Source organism: Triticum aestivum, chromosome 5B (genome assembly GCF_018294505.1).
Source record: "Triticum aestivum cultivar Chinese Spring chromosome 5B, IWGSC CS RefSeq v2.1, whole genome shotgun sequence".
NCBI lineage: Eukaryota > Viridiplantae > Streptophyta > Magnoliopsida > Poales > Poaceae > Triticum > Triticum aestivum.
This window is the reverse complement of record NC_057807.1, coordinates 78,817,546-78,834,106: the sequence shown is the minus strand read 5'-3', so window position 1 is coordinate 78,834,106 and position 16,561 is coordinate 78,817,546. Positions and strand designations below refer to the sequence as shown.

At 51.2% G+C, this 16,561-nt stretch overlaps 1 protein-coding gene across 1 annotated transcript; it reads right to left on the bottom strand.

Moving 5' to 3' along the window:
- Positions 1–9,236: 9,236 nt before the first annotated feature.
- LOC123110508 (probable transcription factor KAN4) lies at positions 9,237–14,716 on the bottom strand. The gene is made up of 5 exons (XM_044531045.1): positions 14,072–14,716; positions 13,542–13,618; positions 13,200–13,242; positions 12,814–12,937; positions 9,237–10,073 (listed from the first exon to the last, which is right to left on the bottom strand). The coding sequence occupies exons 1-5, from the start codon at positions 14,433–14,435 to the stop codon at positions 9,644–9,646; spliced, it is 1,038 nt and encodes a 345-aa protein (XP_044386980.1). The 5' UTR covers positions 14,436–14,716; the 3' UTR covers positions 9,237–9,643.
- Between the last annotated feature and the right edge of the window lie 1,845 nt (positions 14,717–16,561).

Genomic DNA, 16,561 nt, shown 5'->3' with positions numbered 1-16,561 from the left:
TGTACCTGCTCCCTTACTGGAAAGTAGTTTATCACAGAAAACTGTTTCAGTGACACCTACACCAGTTAGTGAGGAAGCCAATGATAATGATCATGAAACTTCAGATCAAGATACTACTGAACCACGTAGATCAACCAGAGTAAGATCCGCACCAGAGTGGTACGGTAATCCTGTTCTGGAGGTCATGCTACTAGATCATGATGAACCTACGAACTATGAAGAAGCGATGGTGAGCCCAGATTGCGTAAAGTGGCTTGAAGCCATGAAATCTGAGATGGGATCCATGTATGAGAACAAAGTATGGACTTTGGTTGACTTGCCCGATGATCGGCAAGCAATTGAGAATAAATGGATTTTTAAGAAGAAGACTGACGCTGATGGTAATGTTACTGTCTACAAAGCTCGACTTGTCGCAAAAGGTTTTCGGCAAGTTCAAGGAATTGACTACGATGAGACCTTCTCACCCGTAGCGATGCTTAAGTCCGTCCGAATCATGTTAGCAATTGCCGCATTTTATGATTATGAAATTTGGCAAATGGATGTCAAAACTGCATTCCTGAATGGATTTCTGGAAGAAGAGTTGTATATGATGCAACCAGAAGGTTTTGTCGATCCAAAGGGAGCTAACAAAGTGTGCAAGCTCCAGCGATCCATTTATGGACTGGTGCAAGCCTCTCGGAGTTGGAATAAACGTTTTGATAGTGTGATCAAAGCATTTGGTTTTATACAGACTTTCGGAGAAGCCTGTATTTACAAGAAAGTGAGTGGGAGCTCTGTAGCATTTCTGATATTATATGTGGATGACATATTACTGATTGGAAATGACATAGAATTTCTGGATAGCATAAAGGGATACTTGAATAAAAGTTTTTCAATGAAAGACCTCGGTGAAGCTGCTTACATATTAGGCATTAAGATCTATAGAGATAGATCAAGACGCTTAATTGGACTTTCACAAAGCACATACCTTGACAAAATTTTGAAGAAATTCAAAATGGATCAAGCAAAGAAAGGGTTCTTGCCTGTGTTACAAGGTGTGAAATTGAGTAAGACTCAATGCCCGACCACTGCAGAAGATAGAGAGAATATGAAAGATGTTCCCTATGCATCAGCCATAGGCTCTATCATGTATGCAATGCTGTGTACCAGACCTGATGTGTGCCTTGCTATAAGTTTAGCAGGGAGGTACCAAAGTAATCCAGGAATGGATCACTGGACAGCGGTCAAGAACATCCTGAAATACCTGAAAAGGACTAAGGATATGTTTCTCGTATATGGAAGTGACAAAGAGCTCATCGTAAAAGGTTACGTTGATGCAAGCTTTGACACTGATCCGGACGATTCTAAATCGCAAACCGGATACGTGTTTATATTAAACGGTGGAGCTGTCAGTTGGTGCAGTTCTAAACAAAGCGTCGTAGCAGGATCTACATGTGAAGCGGAATACATAGCTGCTTCGGAAGCAGCAAATGAAGGCGTCTGGATGAAGGAGTTCATATCCGATCTAGGTGTCATACCTAGTGCATCGGGTCCAATGAAAATCTTTTGTGACAATACTGGTGCAATTGCCTTGGCAAAGGAATCCAGATTTCACAAAAGGACCAAACACATCAAGAGACGCTTCAACTCCATCCGGGATCTAGTCCAGGTGGGAGACATAGAGATTTGCAAGATACATACGGATCTGAATGTTGCAGACCCGTTGACTAAGCCTCTTCCACGAGCAAAACATGATCAGCACCAAAGCTCCATGGGTGTTAGATTCATTACAGTGTAATCTAGATTATTGACTCTAGTGCAAGTGGGAGACTGAAGGAAATATGCCCTAGAGGCAATAATAAAGTTATTATTTATTTCCTTATAATCATGATAAATGTTTATTATTCATGCTAGAATTGTATTTACCGGAAACATAATACATGTGTGAATACATAGACAAAACAGAGTGTCACTAGTATGCCTCTACTTGACTAGCTCGTTAATCAAAGATGGTTATGTTTCCTAACCATGAACAATGAGTTGTTATTTGATTAACGAGGTCACATCATTAGTAGAATGATCTGATTGACATGACCCATTCCATTAGCTTAGCACCCGATCGTTTAGTATGTTGCTATTGCTTTCTTCATGACTTATACATGTTCCTATGACTATGAGATTATGCAACTCCCGTTTACCGGAGGAACACTTTGGGTACTACCAAACGTCACAACGTAACTGGGTGATTATAAAGGAGTACTACAGGTGTCTCCAATGGTCGATGTTGGGTTGGCGTATTTCGAGATTAGGATTTGTCACTCCGATTGTCGGAGAGGTATCTCTGGGCCCTCTCGGTAATACACATCACATAAGCCTTGCAAGCATTACAACTAATATGTTAGTTGTGAGATGATGTATTACGGAACGAGTAAAGAGACTTGCCGGCAACGAGATTGAACTAGGTATTGGATACCGACGATCGAATCTCGGGCAAGTAACATACCGATGACAAAGGGAACAACGTATGTTGTTATGCGGTCTGACCGATAAAGATCTTCGTAGAATATGTAGGAGCCAATATGGGCATCCAGGTCCCGCTATTGGTTATTGACCAGAGACGTGTCTCGGTCATGTCTACATTGTTCTCGAACCCGTAGGGTCCGCACGCTTAAGGTTACGATGACAGTTATATTATGAGTTTATGCATTTTGATGTACCGAAGGTTGTTCGGAGTCCCGGATGTGATCACGGACATGACGAGGAGTCTCGAAATGGTCGAGACATAAAGATTGATATATTGGAAGTCTATGTTTGGACATCGAAAGTGTTCCGGGTGAAATCGGGATTTTACCGGGTTACCGGGAGGTTACCGGAACCCCCCGGGAGCCATATGGGCCATCATGGGCCTTAGTGGAAAGGAGAAAGGGGCAGCCCAAGGGGGCTGCGCGCCTCCCCCCTTCCCCTAGTCCTATTAGGACTAGGAGAGGTGGCCGGCCACCCCTCTCCCTCTTTCCCCCTTGGGAATCCTAGTTGGAATAGGATTGGAGGGGAGTCCTACTCCCGGTAGGAGTAGGACTCCTCCTGCGCCTCTCTCTCTTGGCCGGCGCACCCTCCCCCCTTGGCTCCTTTATATACTGAGGCAGGGGCACCTCTAAACACACAAGTTGACACAAGTTGATCCACGTGATCGATTCCTTAGCCGTGTGCGGTGCCCCCTGCCACCATATTCCTCGATAATACTGTAGCGGAGTTTAGGCGAAGCCCTGCTGCTGTAGTTCATCAAGATCGTCACCACGCCGTCGTGCTGACGAAACTCTTCCCCGACACTTTGCTGGATCGGAGTCCGGGGATCGTCATCGAGCTGAACGTGTGCTCGAACTCGGAGGTGCCGTAGTTTCGGTGCTTGATCGGTTGGATCGTGAAGACGTACGACTACTTCCTCTACGTCGTGTCATCGCTTCCGCAGTCGGTCTGCGTTGGGTACGTAGACAACACTCTCCCCTCGTTGCTATGCATCACATGATCCTGTGTGCGCGTAGGAAATTTTTTGAAATTACTACGAAACCCAACAGCTGCGTCGATCGTCAGCCACACTGGTGAATACCACATAGGCTCCATGCTCATCTGGGAATTCGTCTTGTATCGCGCCGACTGGCCTGACAGCCGGCTGCTGGGGCGGCAGTGGAGGAGGCGGTCCAGCAGGCAGGGGAGGGAGTAGGCCGTCTCCCTTGGTGATTCTGGTCAGCCAGTGGCATTTCCGGGTGGTGTGGTTTGACGGCTTCGCACCACTGTGGAACTTGCAGGGGCCATCTAGAGTCTGCTCGTAGGAGAAGGCCGGCAACCAGTTGGACTTGCCGCCTTTCTGTCGCTTGGTCGGAGGCTGCCCCTCCAACTGTTGGTCTTTGACTGTCGCCACTTGCTGGCTGTTGGAAGCCGACTATGGGGCCTTGCGCTTGTGGTCGCTTTGCTGCTGCCGCTGACTGGTGTCCCCAGCCGGAGTTCTTGGAGCCTGAGGGGCGACTTTGCCAGTCGCACTAACTTGAATCTCCGCCTTCATGGAGGAGTCGGCCGTGGCGTACTTGTCTGCTGTGATCAGCAGCTCATCGAGGGTCTCTGGCTCGTCGCAGAGGAGCTTGTGCTTGAGGAGGGTGCCTTCTCTGCACCCGGCAGTAAAGTACTAGATAGCGTGCACCTCGTGCACGCCCTCACAGGAGTTTCGAAGCTCGGCCCAGCGCGTGAGGTAGTTGCGAGTGGACTCGTCGGGGCCTTGCACGCACAAGGAGAGTTGGCGAGGCTTGGGAGGTCGCTTGTACGTGCTCGTGAAGTTGCAGACGAAGGCCTCGGTGAAGTCGACCCAGCTGTTGATGCTACGGGGCTTCAGACTGTTCAACCATGTTCGGGTTGTGCCCTGGAGCATGAGTGGAACATACTTCACGGCAACACGCTTGTTGCCGTTCGCTATGTTGACGGCCGTAGAGTAGTCAACTAGCCAATCTTCCGGCTTCACGGAGCCGGTGTACTTGGGTGTATCTCGAGGGAGCGTGAACCCTCTGAGGAAGGGCTCATCTCGGATGCGGGGCCCGAAACAGGGAGGACCCAACTCGTCTTCTTCTTCCAGCGCCAGGGATCGGTGGAGTCGATCGATCTGGTGGCGGGCGTCATTTTCTCCGACTCCCTCTCGGCGGCCAAGGCGGTCGCCGAGAGTCGGATGCTCTACGGGTGGCGGGGAGACTCGCCTTTCTCTGCGAGGAGGGGGAGGCAGATAGTCGTCCCGCCGTTCCACCGCTTTGGGGCGGCCGTCTTGGTCGCGCTCGATGGTGATGCGAGTCCGGCTATGGCTGACAGCCGGATCCTTGTCTTTTCTTCCGCGAACACCGCCTGTTGGTGTCCGAGACGTCGCGCCTTGATCTCGGCGGGGAGGCAAGTCGTCGTCTTGTCGCTGCGGCGCCTCCGTGCGGCAGCCGAGTTCGTTCTGCGCGGCAGCCGCGTCAAGGAGCTGCTGAACTCGCTCCGTCATCAGGCGGCGCTCTTCACCTTCGAAGTTGTCCAGCTCATCCGCCGCCGCCTGGGCAGCGTGGATGTTCTCCGCAGGCGTGGCGTACACAGGGAGACTGGCCCCAAACAGGCTGGCGATTGCCGCGCCACGCTGCCGGACCGCGCCTAGGCGGCTAGGCCCAGTCGGAGCCGGAGAGCCACCCACAGCGTGATCCATCTCACGCTGGTAGGCTTCTGACAAGCGTCTCATGCTTGCCAGCTTCTTCGCGCCCTCGACGAGCTGGAGGCGGCGTGCCTCCAGCGTCTCGGCGTCCGCGTCTCCCGGAATGGGCGCGGTCAGGTCTTGCAGAGCCGCGTCGAGCGGGTCGTGAGCTCCCTCGCCGGAACGCTCGCCGTGATCGAGGACGAGGACCTTCGTGACGGTGCTTCCGCCGCTCTCCGCGCAAGGGAGCGGCTCGTCGTAGACCACCACGTTGGTGGGGAACGCGTCGAGCGACGCGGTGTCGGAGTCGACCGGCATCGGGTCGGTGGATCCTATGGACTCCAGGTCCACGACAGGCTCGCCGGCGACGTGGAGTTGGTCAAGGAGACCTGTGAGGAGGCTCTCGGGGCCGCTCGTGCCTACGTCGGACGCAGGCTCATCGGAGAGGCGAACCTCGCCGATAAGCTCGGCGAGGCAGCTGGCCGCACAGGCGATCTCAGCACCGTGCAGCGCGTCAGCGCAGACTCCATCTGGCGTGCCGGGATGGCTGTGCTCGCCAGGGAGGAAAAGGGTTCCCATCCAGAGCAGGTCTCCGGACGACGGTGCACCTCGCCCCACGGTGGGCGCCAAATGTCGGGGGTTGGGTACGACATATGCCAAAGGATGGCTTATCATGGTGGGAGCGAGTAGAACGTCGCCGGTGCCCAGAAGCGGGATGAGGCGAAGACATGCACGCCGGCGGATCTTACCCAGCTTCAGGGCTCTCCGAGGAGATAACACCCCTACTGCTGCTCTGCGGGGTCTCCGCATGGTCACTATGGCAAAGTGAATACAATGGTGCTCCTAGAGCTGTTTCTGGAGGTAGGAGAGGGCAAGGCTAGCTCTCTCCTTCCTATGTGATCGGTCTAATGCTAAAGAGGCTATCCCCATTGCATGGGTGCCCCGGGGGGCTTATATAGGCCTGCCCCCCCAGGGATACAATGGTAATCCGGCTGGGCGCGGGTCCCAGCCGTCTGTCTCTTAGGCCGCTGTCTTCTCCGCCGACTTCTGGGGCCCGCCAGTCACGGACAGGCCTGGTACTGTAGCGGTGCTTCTGATGACGCTGGCTTGGTCACGGGGTCATGGCAACAGTGCCGCCGTCTGGCAGGCGATCACTGTCGCCATTCCCTGTCTTGTGTGATTAATGGCGTGCAGGGCCCGTGGGAGGGGTTGGCCTACTCCAGGGGGCCGACTCCCACGGGGCCGTCTTTGTGGCGCTCTCGCCTCCTTCGGTACTCCCGCTGACGAGTGGGTCCCGCCGTCTCTGAGCCGTACAGGCAGGCCGTCGTGGGCATAGTGTGCCGCCCACGGGGGCTGAGGTCAGGGCAGGCATGGCAACAATGCTGCACCACGATGGAGATGTCCAGCAATACGGCGCACTGTAGCCATGCCAGCCCCTCGTAAGCGGGATAGAGACGGCCATGCTGCGACCATACTCCACCCCGTCTATAGTGGCGAAGGAAGGAGGCGGTTGGAGTTACTGGCCGACTCCCATAGTCGTCTTCCCTTGAAGTCGTCAGCTAAGAGTCGGCCCATCTAGAAGCCGGCACCCAAGAGTCGGCTTAATTCGAAGTCGTCCCTGGAACTCGGCCGTGAGGGACAGTTGCTGCCGACTCCCAGGAGACGGCTCTTCATCGTGGAGTCTTGAGGGGCGCAGTCTGCCCTGATGTTTTGAAAGGTTCTGGGGCTCGGGTGAGCCTACCCGTGGCCCATTACTCCGACAAGATGGAACCCGACGGAACAGCGGTGACCGCAGCGCCAGGGGAGGAAGCCGGGGATGTCACCTCCACCCCGGCGAGCGGAGAGGACGGGTCAGGGACTAGCGACGGAGCGGGGGAGCGATGGCCCAGTGGGAACGGGGGAGTGAGGAGAGGATCCAGGGCAAACGACCAAGCCCACGCTGGAGGCGTCGCTGGCCTCGGGGGAGTCAGCCACCGAGCCGAGAGGGGCCTCGAGAAGCAGACCTGGCGCAACCTGACGCCCATGTCCACCGGCGGCCGGAGGCGAAGGAGAGCGAGACTGGGACCGGGAGTGCAAGTCCTCCGATCCACCCTTGTCCTCCGACCGGTGAGAGCGGGGGCGGTGGCGGCCGTGGTAGTCTCCATCGGTCCCCGGGTTGCCTCCGGGGAGACCACCGTCGGTGAAGCGGGGGCGGCCGACGTGGTTGGGGAGCTCGGGGGCGATCCGAAGGTCGTAGCCCTGGTCATTGAAGAATAGGCAGACGGTGACGTGGAGCTTGGAGGAGTCTAAGCACTTGACCTTGACCCGGACCTCCCCCTCCTTGCGGAGAGAGAGATCATCCACCACCACCACCTTACCCAGAATCTTGGACATCTGGCGGATGACAAGCTCGGACCGGGCGATGTCGGGAAGGCCGCCCACAAGGATCCAAGCAGTATCCAGGACGGCCACAGCCGGGGCGTCAAGGACCTGCTCGGTGATGTCGACGATGAGCTGGTTGAGGGCGAGGGTGATCCAGCCACTGCGCGTGTCGTAGCCATAACTGATGGTGTCGGGGAAGACCACGGTGAAGATGTGACCGGCAGTAGGTGTGACCACCCAGTCCCACTGGCGACGGTAGAGGTGGTTGAGCTCGGCCTTGATCATCTCCGGAGAGGCCACCCCGTCGACCATAGTGACGACTGCCTGAAGGAAGGGGGTGGGCGGTGGGAGGTCGGGGACCTCAAGGTGGAAGAAGCCCAACCCCTCGATACCGTGGCCGTACATCATGAGCTCCGACGTCACCAGACGGTCCGGGCACAGAAGAGCGGGATGCCCGGGATCCTTGCATATGTAGCAGCACTGAGGATTGACGCAGTTGACTTGCGAGTGGCCCTCCACCTCGCAGTTGAAGCAAGGGGGGTGTAGACGGTTGGAGATGGGGCCCGGAGTGAAGGAGGAGCCCGAGGCCAGAGGGGGAAGGGCAGCCGGGTTGCCTCGGCCCTGACCGCGACACTTCTTCTTGGTGGGGCCTTGGTAGCTGCGGGAGGAGGCGCCGCCCGGGGCGGTAGCCGTGGAAGGAGCCGAGGAGCCGGAGGCGTGGGGTGGCACATACTTCTTAGCAGCGGGGGCTGGCGGAGGAGCATGGGCGCGAGGGGATGGGGGCGTGCAGCCCGAGCCGGGGAGGGGCTGCGGCCGCGACGCGGGGCCGAAGACGGTGAGCGTCTCCACGGGCGCCAGTCCCCAGAAGCCGTCGGGTGGGAAGAACGGGACCGGCCAGGGAATTGCGGCGGACCGGGGAGCGACGCTCATCGCGGCGTCCCTCATGGAGCTCGCGCAGCTCCCGCCAGAGCTTCTCCTACCGGCGCAGGCCATCGGGGGAGGGACGTGCAGCCTCGCGCCGGTCGACCGAACGACGCTTGGGCCGGGACGCCCCATCGTCCCACTCGCGCATCATAGCCAGGCGCGGCGAGGGAGGAGGGGAAGGCGGGGGAGGGGCGGGCGCCGAGGAAGGACGGACAAGGGAGGCGACAGGCAGCGGGTCTGAAATAGACTCATCACATGTCCATCCTTCCTGCACCGCCTCCGGAAACCTTTCTAACTTCACCCACAAAAGCTCAAAACGGAATCTTTTACGCGGTTGCATCTGATCCTCCAACGACAAGAAGAGCGGGCAGTGGTCTGAGGTGTTTGTCGACAGCGCCTACAACAGGCACTCCGGGTACGCCAGCTGCCAGTCCATGGAAACCAGCGTCTATGTGCACTTTTAGGCATCCTTTGGTTCATATGATAGGAATGTTATAGGAATAGCAAAACCATAGGAAGTCAGATGACATGCATCTCAAATTCTATAGAAAAAGAAATGTCATTTGATGCATACGATAGGAATTTTTTCATTGAGTCTTAGCTAATGTTTTTTTAATTTAAATTATGAAGGATTGATTTTCTATCCTACATAGGAATAAAAATCCATTCCTATAAACCAAAGGGCTTCAAAGAAAATTTTCCTTTGCAAATCCTATCCTATAAAAAATCTATAAAATTCCTACAATCCCTTAAAGTTTGAAGCACCCGTAAAGAAGCGTGTACAGACGTTCAAACAATACAAAAAGTATCACGTTCAAACAACATGAACGTCCCATAGAAGAAATAATAGAAAACAGTGGCTGGCGGCACTGTTCCAAACAGGCAAAAGCTCAGCCTGGCAATAGAAAAAAGGTAAAAAAGGCCCATAAACGAGCGGGCTGCACCGTCAACCATCGGACAAACAAATACACGCGACTGGACAACTACACAACATCACGAATCTCAGCTTGCTTTTGATCCAACGGCTGTCCAGGTGAATGAGACCATATCTAAAAATCAGTGAAAACAGATCAGAGGACTAGCTCGCTAGCTAGCTTTGAATTCACATGGTTGCTCTTGCTTTTGTTGAGTAGTACGTTAATCAACAGCACATTAATCCCACGAGTACTTATTATAATCATTTCACAAGCACTTGAGGATCGGGGTTAGCTCTTTGGAGGCCGATGCCGATGGCTCCATCTGCTCCCACCCCTGCCTCCCCAGCCTCATCTCCAGGCTCGGAGCCATAACCATGGCCGCGTCTTGCAGCACACGGTCGCCTGCACAGTCCCCATCGCCGTCCTCATCGCTGCACCGCCGCGTCAACGCCAACCATCCGAAGCTCTCGCTCTCGTCGACATCGTCGCTGCCGCTGCTGCTGGTGTTGTTCGGTGACGACCTTCCACGGCGTGGGCCTGCTGGCCGTGCCATTCCGTTCTCCGGCATGATGTGTTCATTATCATGAGACTCGGAGGTCGTCAGGTAAGGTGGCACCATTGTTGTTGTTGCTGCTGCCGTTTGTGTCCCCCAAGCATCGTGATGGCCCTGCTCTCCAGCTGGTGACTCTGACCCCCTGCATGCAGTACGAATCAATCAGTTAACGCACACATATATGAGTCGGAGCTTCATGTCGAGGGGCCTGGCGTCAGTGTCAGTTTAACACCAGAAACATCACCATATGGTGCTATCTAGAAAGTGACCCTAGAGGCCTAGACCACAGCTAGTAGCCGGACGTTCAAAGGTACCGTCTGGCCGGATTCAAGTCTTTATATACTCGTTCCTTTTCTATTTTATTTTACTTGCATACTCCTTTCATCCAAAAATAAGTGCCTTAACCTTAGTACATTTTTTATACTAAAATTAGTATAAAGTTGAATCATTTATTTTATATTGAGCATCTCCAACCAAGACTCTCAAACTGTCCCTATGTATAATTGGACAGCCTTGATATTGTCCGAAGAGGGGAGAGAAAAACAACACACAGCCGGGCCTCCAAATCGTCCCACGCGTCCAAGCTTTCTGTAAAAACACCCAAATTCAGCTCATAGTTGGCGGCAAAATGGGGATCGGGACGTGTCTGGAATGCACACCACGTCGGAGCTAGCCCACCCTGGACCTTTTTTTTTTCTTGCGAAATGCAACCCGGACCATTTTTTATTCTTTTTTTCTCTCTCTCCATCCCCACCAATCATATAACATGAGTCTGAATAATTTGGGGGATACAAAGCTCGATGCACGGACAAATGATGGTTCAGAGTTCATACATGTCCGCGGACAATTAATAATGGGTCAAATTTGAAGATTCTCTAACTACATCAACAGAACTCTTGGGGGGGGGGGGGGGGGGGGGGGGGGAGGGATCATGTCATATACTCCCTCCATTTTCATATATTTGTCTTTCTAGACATTTCAGATGGACTACAACATACGGTGTATGTAGACATATTTTAAAGTGTAGGTTCATTCATTTTACTTCATATGTAGTCACTTGTTGAAATCTCTAGAAAGACAAATATTTGAAAACGGAGGGAGTATTATTTTGTCACGGCTGTTATGGAGAAAAACTAAAATCCATGTCCTGAAGTTGGAGGATCTAGGTAGCTATGCATGAGATATGACCATGTACAGCAAGGAGGGGAGAGTTGGAGAGACATGCATGGGGGTTTCCTAACAAAAAGGCCACCACACCACACGTCGATCAGTCTGGCTAGCTCCGCTAGTGTAAGCGCTGCCAAGTGGCTTGTCCATGCTCGCCACTATTTCAGCAAATGGCAGGGCAGGCTTTCCCCCTGGTCAAGGCCAATGGAGTTGCCCTTGTCTTCTTCTACCTGTTGTTTGCGAGATTCCAACAGACATTGGCGCAACCCCTGATAGGGCCGGCCACCAGAGGCAGAGGGACAATTGATATGGATCTGAATCATCTCATCTGATCAACCACAAACGCAACCGCAGCTGCATGCTCTGATCACTCCCGCGGAAAAAACCAAGCAGACCATTTATTTCCCTGCGAATTACAAGAGGGTGAGGGAAAATGTCTCCCCGTGCATCATGACTCACAAGGAGCATGCAACTCAAAAAGGGGAGAGAGAGGACGGAGAAGGTTGGAAGTGTGCTGCATGCATGCATGCGTGCATGCTTGGGAGTGTGAAATCAGGAGCACACGGTACAGTGGCAGTGCAGGACAGGAGACAAGCACAACTGCCTCCTACAGCTAGCAAGCTAGAGGCATGCATGCATGCTTTGCTTGCTCTCCGTAAGGAACAAGAGAGGTCATGATAGAGGTTAGCGAAAGAAAGATGCTGATCGATGGGGCATGGACTGAGGGGTGACCCGGTAAAGTGTATATGATGGAGATTTTCATCATTTCAGCTGACAAAAGGAACTGATATGATAGAGAGGCCCGAAAGGCTGCGCGTCGCTATGTACTAGTAGCTCATAATGCATGGTTCTCAAACAAAACAAAACAAAAACTCGTAATGCATGCATGGTTAAGTAACTTGGCTAGAGTCTCAAGTCTCAACGGACACTTTGATGTGTTCAAGATAGTAATCAAATTATAAATGCTCTAGTTTTAGTTTATGTCAAGATATACTCATGTGGTTTCTAATGATGGCATATACGCCACAGACCAATAAGATCAACGACTGCACACGCATAACTAAATTTACAGTGCTCATATTTTAAAGCAAAATACATTAATTCATATCAAACCAAGCGATGTGTAGTTAAAGAGCATTTGTTGTTAAATTCAACCAAAGTAGTAGCATATATACATGCATGTATTTTCATTGACATTCTGAAATAATCAGATAATATATGGATGTGGGCATCTATTCATGCAGAGGCCAGGAGTGTTATCCTCCTTTTCGAAAAAGAAATACTTTCCAGTACTTGTGAGTATGAAATGTGGCAAAAGCATGCCAATTGCGCATACCAATCCTTTGTCCAGCAGTTAATTAACTACTCAATTGTGCACTATTAAAACCGAAAACCTTAGTCTATTTAAGGACTAGCTGGATACTCCAAGCTGACCACATGGACTAAAATAGTGCATTCAAATTCCTCTAGATGCTGACATCCGAATTAATCTCTACACATATTCGGCTGTCACACAAGGCAACCGAGTATTAAAATGAGGCACAGGTGATGTAAAGGCAAGCACAGCGCATGCATCCATGCTCCAAATGCAGCAAAGCTACAGACTTGGTGTGACACAAAGACCAAGAGATATGAAACAAAACACCATTGTTAATCAATAACAGTTATATTTAATCAATAAACCCAGTCAAATCATACCAGATTAATGTACAAACCTAGGAGTTGTATTATTGGAAGTGGTGTTGACCATGTTGCTGTTGAACCCATCAAAGCCATTGATCAGTTCATCACCAGCGACAACCCTTCTCAGAAAGCCCATATCTCTGGTCTGGCCATGGCCTGCAACCACACCATATATAATTAAATTACTGCATGTGTCTTATCACACTACAAAATACAAGCATTTATGTACAAGCTAGCTGTACAGTTGTGCCTTATGGGGCACACAGGCTAGGTGCTAGCTAGCTACAGATAGCACACACTTATCCCATGCCAATAATTCATCACTGTGTGTGACATGACCTTGGATAAATTAACTCAAGCCATGAAATTAGTTTCAAGGACAACAAGGTGTTAAAGATCTAGGCACCATGTGTTTTACCTGCAACGCATGATCTGTCTGTGCTCTTCACTGTTCTATACATCTGCATGCAAGAAATCAAGTAGAAAAATATGGAAGATGGAAATTAATTAGCTTAATCTATTATGCTGCCATTTGTTAAAAAAAGACAAAAAAGGACAACAGGGACTTGGTATCAACTAACAACAAGAAGCTACTATATGTCCAGAATAATTAGTTATGGGGTGTGCATTCCATCCTTTTGTTTTTCAGTGATCGGAAGTTAGCACGGTGAGAAAAAGATGTTTGAGCTAGCAAATACAAGAATGCATGTAGGTGAAAACTTATGGTAGGAGAGAAGACTTTGTACTAGTTATTACTTGCCTGCAGGTGGCTCTTAACATGAGCGAGTGTAAGATCCTTCACGTTCATCAGTTCCAATACTGACTTTGGTGTTGCTCCTACAAGATGTTGTTTCAGATGAAAAGGAAATGAGTCTTAAGAGAGCAATAAGGGTTAATCTGCATAGATGGAAATTAAACTGAGTACAAACACACAAGTTTGAATGAATTTCTACGGCACTCTACTCTTGTGGTGTTGCTCCTACAAGATTATTGTATCAAATAAAACAGGAAGTGGGTTTTAGAGACCAATAATGGTTAATCATGCATAGATGGAAATTAAACTGAGCACAAACACGGAAATTTGAATGAATTTGTATGACACTCTATTCTTGGAAAATTAAGACTTAAGATACAGAAAACACTAAAGATCAAATAAAAGGGCACCAAAGGAAAAACACCATGCAGACTCCTCAAATACCAACAGGAAAACAAAACCATCACATCAAGCACTCACATCTACTGGTGTATAATTAAATACCCTATTTGTTAGTTAAACGATCTTGAACATACTCTCATGGCCACCAAGGAGCTCCACGGCACGCACAAAGTGTGCGTGCAGCGTTGTGGTCCACCGCATCCTAGGAGCCCTCGAGCTCCTCTTCCGGCCACCAGCTGCCGGCCTTGCCACAGCGCCGCCGCCAACGGCAGGACACGAGCTCTTCTTGAACGCATGGGCCTTGTTCGGCTGGTGCAGCATCTCCTCCAGGCCACGGTGCCTCTTTGCCGCGGCCTCATGTAGCCATAGCCGCACCTCGCCGTTGTCGCCCACCGCCGTGCCCGGCGACGGAGGGCTGATGTGCAGGGAGAGATCAGGAGCAACTGCCTTGGTAATAGAACAAGCCTCGGGAAGAGATGGTGGAGGAGGAGAGCTCATTGTAGCTAGCAATGGAATCTTGTTGTGTCGGTTTCAAGGGAAAGGAGGAAGGGGAGGCTGGATGGGGTGATTAGGTCATGAGTGCCATATAATTTTCGTGTTGGGATTTGTACATGTTTGAGAGAAGAGAGAGATGGGGGAAAGGGAAGATGCTATAGAGTCTAGAGATATTGTGGTATAGATGGAGAATGTTCTATCGATGTTATGCTACTATGGTGACAGAGGGGAGATGGATGCCATCCCCGGGTTGGGAATAAGGATGAGAGAGAGAGAGAGAGAGAGAGAGGATGGGGGGGGGGGGGGGGGGGGGGTCAGCAATCATGAAACGGGAAAGGGGAGACAAATAGTGTTTGGATTGCGACAAGCTCTAAGCCTCTAACAGGCATGGTTTATATTTTTTTATTTTTTTTTTCGTGAGAAAAACCTGTATTACTCAATCTCCACACTTGTACAGTCCATCGCAGCCAACTCTATGGATACGTGAGGTCCAGAGCCCAACCAAGTCATGGTTCTACCCTCAATACGAGCAAAATTAGCTAGGCTATCACTAACCTTATTCTGGCTACGATTTACATGAGTAATACAAACTTCACGAAGAGACAAAAGATATTTAATCTCCTTTACGATGGACGAGTAAATGGATCGGTCAACCTCCGAAGCTTGGATCATCTTCACCGCCATAATTGAGTCCATTTCCACGATCACCGGTAGCTCACTTCTCTGGATGGCAAAGGACAAACCTTCCATACAGGCACATAACTCAGCTTCCAGTGCCTCACGGCAAGAGAACAATTGCCTGCAAGAGGAAAAAAATTATCGCTCCCTTATCATCACGTAGGACCATTCCAGCGCCAGCTGTTCCGTCGTCCGCAAAAGATCCATCAGTATTAAACTTCATCCATCCGGACTTTGGCGCTGACCCCTTAGTAACCTTTTTTTCCATTATCATATGCGGACTCCGTCTTTCATATGTGATGGTAGACTTGCCTTTGCGTGGATGAGTAGACTTGCCTTTGCCTTGACTTTGGCATGGTTTGTGTCAGTGTCAAAACCGGCGGATCTCGGGTAGGGGGTCCCGAACTATGTGTCTAGGCGGATGGTAACAGGAGACAAGGGACACGATGTTTTACCCAGGTTCGGGCCCTCTTGATGGAGGTAAAACCCTACGTCCTGCTTGATTAATATTGATGATGTGTGTTACAAGAGTAGATCTACCACGAGATCAAGGAGGCTAAACCCTAGAAGCTAGCCTATGGTATGATTGTTCTTCGTCCTACGGACTAAAGCCATCCGGTTTATATAAACACCGGAGAGGGCTAGGGTTACACAGAGTCGGTTACAATGGTAGGAGATCTACATATCCGTATCGCCAAGCTTGCCTTCCACGCCAAGGAAAGTCCCATCCTGACACGGGACGAAGTCTTCAATCTTGTATCTTCATAGTCTTGGAGTCCGGCCAATGATGATAGTTCGGCTATCCGGACACCCCCTAGTCCAGGACTCCCTCGGTAGCCCCTGAACCAAGCTTCAATGACGACGAGTCCGGCGTGCATATTGTCTTCGGCATTGCAAGGCGGGTTCCTCCTCCGAATAATCTACAGAAGATTGTGAACACCAGGATAGTGTCCGGCTCTGCAAAATAAATTCCACGTACCACCGTAGAGAGAATAATATTTCCGGGATTCTCATAAATACGGACGTGGGTAACCCAACCGCGCCCGTTGCCACGCCCCCTCCATCGAAGGCGGGTTCCAAACGGTCACGGGGACGGCTCTTGGCATTCTTCCTCTTTATAATGAGACCAAGGCCCATTCTTTTTCTTCAATCCTTAATCAAATCCGCCCCTTGCCCCGAGTTCCAGCACCCCGGGCTCCAGATTCGGGTACTTTCGACTTTCGACGATGTCCGGCTCCGACCTACGAGGCCGATGGATGCCCTCTTCCGTCACGGAAGAGGACGTGCTAAAGCTGAGAGACGCCAGGTACTTGAGCTACGAGATTTCGCATAGGTTGCCTGCCTGAGGGCAAGTTATTCCTACTCCCGATCCCGGCGAGAGCGTCGTGTTCGTGTCTCACCTCCGTCGGGGTTTAGGCTTCCTGATGGATCCCTTCGTGAGGGGGCTCATG